Genomic DNA, 6,364 nt, shown 5'->3' with positions numbered 1-6,364 from the left:
GTGGTTTTTCACCATGACAACGCTAGACCTCACACACCTTTAGCCACTCAACAAAAATTACGAGAGTTTGGCCGGGAGGTATTAATGCATCTGCCGTATAGTCCTGACCTTGCACCTTCAGATTTTCATCTGTTTCGGTCTCTGCAGAATTCCTTAGGCAGTGTCAGGTTAACATCACGAGAGGACTGCCAAAACCACTTGTCGCAGTTTTTCGATCAGTAGCCCCAAAATTTTTACAGTAATGGGATCATGTCACTACCAACAAGATGGCAAAAAGTTTTGGAACAAAATGGCACCTACATACTTTAGTCAAATGTAAATAAACTATAAAAAAAAAACTTTTTGAATTTTCATATAAAATACGAAGAAACTTTTTCCCCAACCTATTATATATGTCGTCGATTACGAATAATTATTAAATCAGATGCTTTTGTTGTATCTGTGAGGTGTGAACGCCGTGACATAAAGAGTCACGTGATCGAAATCGTTTGAAGGGACAACTGTCTTCTTCTTTTAATTCTTTTCGAGAGCGACGAGTCGGAAGCTAAATATTATAAGGAGGAGAGAGCCTTCCAAACGGGACCGTTGGTTCACGCAACTGTGATAATGACTGCTAAAATGATATACTTACTTTATAATTTGTTACTGAATATAATACAGGAATTGTCATAATTGTCATACTGTATCGTTGTACTAATTTGCCTGAGATCTACGCCCTTAATCCTGTACCAAAATATCCTACTGATGACGAGCCTGCCACTGATCTATCGCAGCCGACGTCATATATATATTTAATCTAAAATTTAATAATTTTTTTATCATTTTGTATACAATGGTGTTCCTAGCTTGTTTACGTAAAACAAGAGAATACATGCGGTTTTCCTTACGATGTTTATCTTCACCGCCGAGCACGAGATGAAATTTAAACACAAATTAAGCACATGAATATTCAGTGACTGTCTGTGCTGTCTGGGTTTGAACCCGCAATCATCGGTTAAATTGCACGCGTTCTAACCACTGGGTCATCTCGGCTCATTACAAGTTACATTATAAGTTGGCGATTAAAGGGTAAAGGATTATTTTAACATGTTTATTAAGAGAGGTATAAGGTAGGTACACCTATTAAATCCAATTCGCCCATATACAGAAGATTTATCAGCCGAATATGCGGCTACCAGAAATTTTACTTAATTTTAAAAAATCTAAATGATTTGTCTATAAATTCGTTATAAATAATGCTTACAAGTACTTATAAAAACGATTTATAAATGTCGAACTCGTACCATTACAAAGTACGAATTTAACGAACGTAATGTATAAAATGCAAATTTACAAATTATAATTTTATATTAATTAAAACGTTAATTAAAAGGTTAAATATCAACATAATCTTTAAAACAGCTAGATAGTCGTGGCATTTAAAAATTATGGCAAATATTATATACCATACAATTACATAACAAATATTACTCGTCCAAATATTTGTATGGGATAGGTAGAGCAGACGTGCAAAACCAAAATGCCCTGATGGCAAGTAAGCACTAAGCAGTAAGCACCACCATCCATAGATATTAGACATTGATGCCGTATGGATAAACGTCTGATTTAAAAAAAAAAAAAAAAAACAAATTATCTAAATCGGTCCACACAGTGAAAAGTTATGAGGTAACATAAAAAAAAAATACAGTCGAATTGATAACTTCCTCCTTTTTGAAGTCGGTTGAAAACATAAGCTATCTATTACAGAAATTATAATAGATAAATTTAGTAACTTTTGTCTTCCTCTAAGAAGCTAGAATATTAATAAAATAAATATGTTACATACTATTTACCGGACTTTCTTTCCCCGGTACATCAACCTGTAATAACGCACTTAAATAAATACGTTAACGTTTGATACATAACCTTAAATAACTGTTATAGATAAATTTTCGTTATTGTCTTAAAATGACAACTCATAACTCCGTACTATTAACTAACCTACGGTTACCGTGTTTGAAATGATTTATTTTGATTCTATGATTTTATGACTTTGACAATATATGACAACTGTCAGATTAAACCAAAAAGCTCTTTACTACTATTGTGCCCTTAAAATTAATTTAAGCCTGCAATCTCGACCGCACCGTTCAATCTCCATCGTGTCTTCTCCATCGCACGTGACATTGGCGAAATAATCTGTGCTCTCTTGGCACAAATAAAAGCCATATATTAAAAAAAAAAAAAAAAAAAAAAAAAAGCTTTAATAAAAATTATCATTGATCATATCTCAACTGTGAACAGTGATAAAGTGCAAAGTTTTTTGGTAAAAATTACATTTGACGTGTATTCACTTTTCGAATATATTATTTACTGTGTCATTCTGTTGAAATAAATCAATCCAACAAAAGGTATGGTTAATCTCATCGATACTCTTATGATTAATACGGTGGCGGAAGGAGCTATGAATGTTTTGCGCAATATAGTAAGTTTCGGGCTTAATACATATTACCTCTGAATCGTCTCAACTACACCTTAATTATAAGAGATATTCAGACACGTTTGAAATAGTTTTAACATTTGTTAAATTCACAGGGCTTGTTTAAAACGAAATCGGAAGTTGCACCGGCACCCATAATAATCAAAATGCCACTATGGGAACTAGCGCGAGAAGCCGGCCCTTTTGTGAGGATAGCTGGCTTAAGTGGCGCTACTGCTGTCGTTCTGGGAGCAATGGGAGCTCACCGCACGTTTCCAGAAACGGAAACAAAAGAAGACCTTAAGAAAATATTTGAAACTGCAAACAGATTTCATTTTCTCCACACACTAGCTCTGATGACAGTGCCTCTATGCAGAAGACCATACATTGTGAGTTTTCATTACACACCTGTGTACATTTAATTTGCTACTTCAAAGTTATAATTAGTTTTAGTTTAATACAAGAAACAAAAATGCACCTAAGATTCATAATTCATATATACCTTTATTCATTTGAACATGAATATATCAGTAAAAATGTAACATAGTTATGAAAACCTGTGGTCCAAGTGTAATATATACATTTTTATCTGTAAAGGATTGACTTTGCCAAAAAATGGGATATATAATTTAATAGGCATCAAATTTATTAACCAAATCAGTGTTGTAGCTGTTAGTAAATGAAAAATAATATTCTTTTCTCTAAGAAGTAGCATGTTAACTTCCATTCCGATTCAATTATAATTGACAAGTGAAATAAGTTAAAATGTCTTTAAATTTTTTAAGGCTGGTGCATTCTTTATAACTGGAATGGGACTCTTCTGTGGAACATGCTACTACCATGCCTTCACTGGTGAACGAGCGCTGCGTCGTCTTACTCCAATTGGTGGCTCTTGCCTCATTCTGGGATGGATTGCAATGGTACTTTAAATCGGATTTGTGTTTTAAATGTAGTAAATATGTTTGTTGTATAGGTGAAAGGTGTAATTTAGTCATTCCAATAATTCTGTAATATCTTTATACTTTTTGTGATAGATTTATAACACTGATATGGTAATCCATCATAAAAGTGTTAGCAATCTATTACATCAGTTTTAGAAACCCTTTATTCAATTTTGATAGTCTTCGACTTTGTATGATTAATTTTATAATGTATGTCTGTTTATCAGAGTAAACGATTCCAAAAGTAGCCAAACATCTGATGTATACACTGGTGTTCTTGATGAAAATGTTTTAGTTACAAATGATTTTATGTTGTCAAACATTTAAACCTAGCAATCACTTCATAATTACTAGTATAATTTCTTGTAAATATTGCAGAATTATTTATTTCATTAGTTTTATTATGTGTCATGGTTTTTTATTTAAATATAAATAAGAAATACTTGGATTATTGTTAGACAAAATGTTTATTAATTATATGTTTGGAAAAAGATAAGTTTTTACATTTGAAACCGAAATTTGCCTCTCTTTAACAGATTGAAAGTGAATATTGGATGGATGCAATACTTCTATTAATTTCAACTCTACCAATATAAATACTATACTGAAGTGAATTATTAAAAAAAAAAAACAATTTGTTGGATCAATATTGTTTACATGGTTTTATTGAAATTGTTACATATTAAATTTTGCACTTTCTCTTTACACATTTATGATCTTAATTTTAATCAAAACATACATGGTTTGGTATTAAATGCTATATTAACGCATATGGGCTCTCGAAGGAGGCTTAATGGTCCTTCTTAATGTAACTTATGTAGTAAAATATATTGATATAATATAAGTGGTGGAGAATTCAATCCTCTATTATAAGAGACTGGATGGAAAAGTCGTAAATCTGTATACGAGGACAGTACATTTCACACACCATAAACTACCATATTGAGTTTTTATCTAAATAAAGAAATATACAAAGCTATCACATTAAATTAACACAAAATATAATTATTAACATATCTCTGTAATCTTAAAAAAATCAAAAAGAAAACAAATTTATAGAACACAGCACTTTTAGTGTCTGTCACGTAGGAAAATAAAACACTCTGATTGCACATAAACGACAGTCGTCCGGAGCTTGCGCACCGCTATTACAACGAAATTGTTAACTATATCACTAACCGCATTCACACATGTATACAAGATTAGTTAAGGGTCGAGCGCACAGCAAAAGTGAGGAACGAATGATTCACGACAGATGGAAGGAGTGCTGCCCTTCGGATGCAGCGAGACGTAGCTTGGCGCGCATGACCTCAGCGCTACTGTAATCCGGCAACTTGAGGTAGTTGACGCAAGTCATCACCGACGGCAAATACTCGTCAGGGTCGAGGGAAGACTCGAGTGACTTGCGCACTACTGTCAGTGGTGGGTTCAGAGCTTTAAAGCCTGTAACAAACATAATATTATACATACATTCCTGAAAATTATGAGAATTTTGTTGTACAGAAGATGTAGGATATTTCTTTTATGAAAAATGAATGAAAAAATAAATAAATGAGAAAAACAAATTAATAATCATACCTCCAGTAGGTAGACGTGGACTTCCAGTAACAAATTGCAAGAAAAGTCGTTGTTCCTCGCGATTATACGAGGCTAGAATATCTATAAGCATGCGGATTGCACGCGATTCGGCGTTATAACCATGATCCGGGCGAATACACTCGGCGAGCATACGAGGATCCCATCTTTGTTCACGACCACCTTTCAATAAAAAAATAATTATTTAGAGAAAGCTTTTAAAATAATAAGAAAAATTGTATTATCATAGTATTATAGTTACCTGATGGGCTTCCACAGAATACTTGTTCCAACTCTTCAGGGTAAAATATTTTTAAATTATTTAATGGAAATACTGATTCGAATCCTTCCTTGAATGCTTCCATCTGCTTGGTTACTCCTGTTTACAGATAATAATCATATATTAACTAATTACCACTCGATTCAAAATAATAAAAATATTTAATTAATATAATTTGTTGTTTTAAATCAGGACAGGACCAGCAGTCCTATATATAATTCAGCCGCTTTTATAACAGCAGCGAAATTAGAAAATCAAATAATAGAGCAGCAATCAGCATTACCTTCATAAAGCAACCAGTGTGTGACGAGGGCTATGTATTCGTGTAGGTTGTGAGCGGTAACTGGCAGATCACTGCCGCCACGCCGAAGTTCTGTACATCCATCGCCGGGTAGAATAAAATCGAGACCCAATTCCTCAATAGGACACCCGTCTAGTTCTAAGGCATTTATCTATAAAATTGAACACGAAATAATGTTTTAATTGAAAACAGAAATTATAGTCTACCCGTGACCACGAACGCTGTAAAGTGCTCGAAACGTCGGGATGCCAAAAATAATTAATATACGCGATTCAAATCCGTTATAACTAGTTTTATTTAAATGTGTAATAATCGCGAAAATTTAAAACACTAAGAAATTATAGTTATATAACAAATAGCATACAAAGATGCGTGCTTCTCACCATCTGACTGCGCTGTTCGGGCGTGTGCCTGGTGTCGGCGGCGAGCGACTGCGCGCGGTCGGCCACACGGCGCAGGCGGCACAGCGAGCGCCACAGCTCCGGCGCGACGTGCCGCACGTCGCTCAGGCCGAGCCACGTCTGCTCGCTCACAACCCAGCGGTACATGCTCACCGACAGCGGAATGTCGACCTGTGTGGATCGATTAATACTATTACAGTAAATTTTAGTAACAGAATGTTTCTTGTTATCGAAACAAATTAAATGATTTTTAAAATATATAACGATTCCATAATTAAAAGGCGCTCTACTACTATATGTTTTATTATTAAAGGTATGCCTTAGAAATGACTCCTGCATTGACACTCATGCTTCTCTTCAAATTAGATTAAACTTATTGAATTGCTTTTTCTTTTTTTAATTATTAGT

At 34.0% G+C, this 6,364-nt stretch overlaps 2 protein-coding genes across 6 annotated transcripts in view; one reads left to right on the top strand and one right to left on the bottom strand.

Moving 5' to 3' along the window:
• Positions 1–2,240: 2,240 nt before the first annotated feature.
• On the top strand, positions 2,241–3,859 carry LOC124542165 (transmembrane protein 256 homolog). The gene is made up of 3 exons (XM_047120102.1): positions 2,241–2,464; positions 2,575–2,847; positions 3,244–3,859. Exons 1-3 carry the CDS (start codon positions 2,393–2,395, stop codon positions 3,385–3,387), a joined length of 489 nt encoding a protein of 162 aa, XP_046976058.1. The 5' UTR covers positions 2,241–2,392; the 3' UTR covers positions 3,388–3,859.
• Positions 3,860–4,037: 178 nt separating this feature from the next.
• Positions 4,038–6,364, bottom strand: part of LOC124542110 (E3 ubiquitin-protein ligase TRIP12) — a 33,394-nt gene continuing 31,067 nt past the window's right edge. For all 5 annotated transcript variants that reach the window (XM_047120045.1, XM_047120073.1, XM_047120060.1 and 2 more), the window contains exons 35-39: positions 5,939–6,127; positions 5,538–5,706; positions 5,237–5,353; positions 4,978–5,157; positions 4,038–4,842 (exon numbers count right to left, since the gene is read on the bottom strand). In XM_047120045.1, the coding sequence (XP_046976001.1) occupies positions 4,646–4,842; positions 4,978–5,157; positions 5,237–5,353; positions 5,538–5,706; positions 5,939–6,127 (852 nt within the window). In that variant the 3' untranslated portion in view covers positions 4,038–4,645. The remainder of the gene's footprint in view (positions 4,843–4,977; positions 5,158–5,236; positions 5,354–5,537; positions 5,707–5,938; positions 6,128–6,364) is intronic.

This window comes from Vanessa cardui, chromosome 2 (assembly GCF_905220365.1).
Source record: "Vanessa cardui chromosome 2, ilVanCard2.1, whole genome shotgun sequence".
Taxonomy (NCBI): Eukaryota; Metazoa; Arthropoda; class Insecta; order Lepidoptera; family Nymphalidae; genus Vanessa; species Vanessa cardui.
Note: the sequence above shows the minus strand (reverse complement) of the source record. Positions and strands in the feature narration are given on the sequence as shown.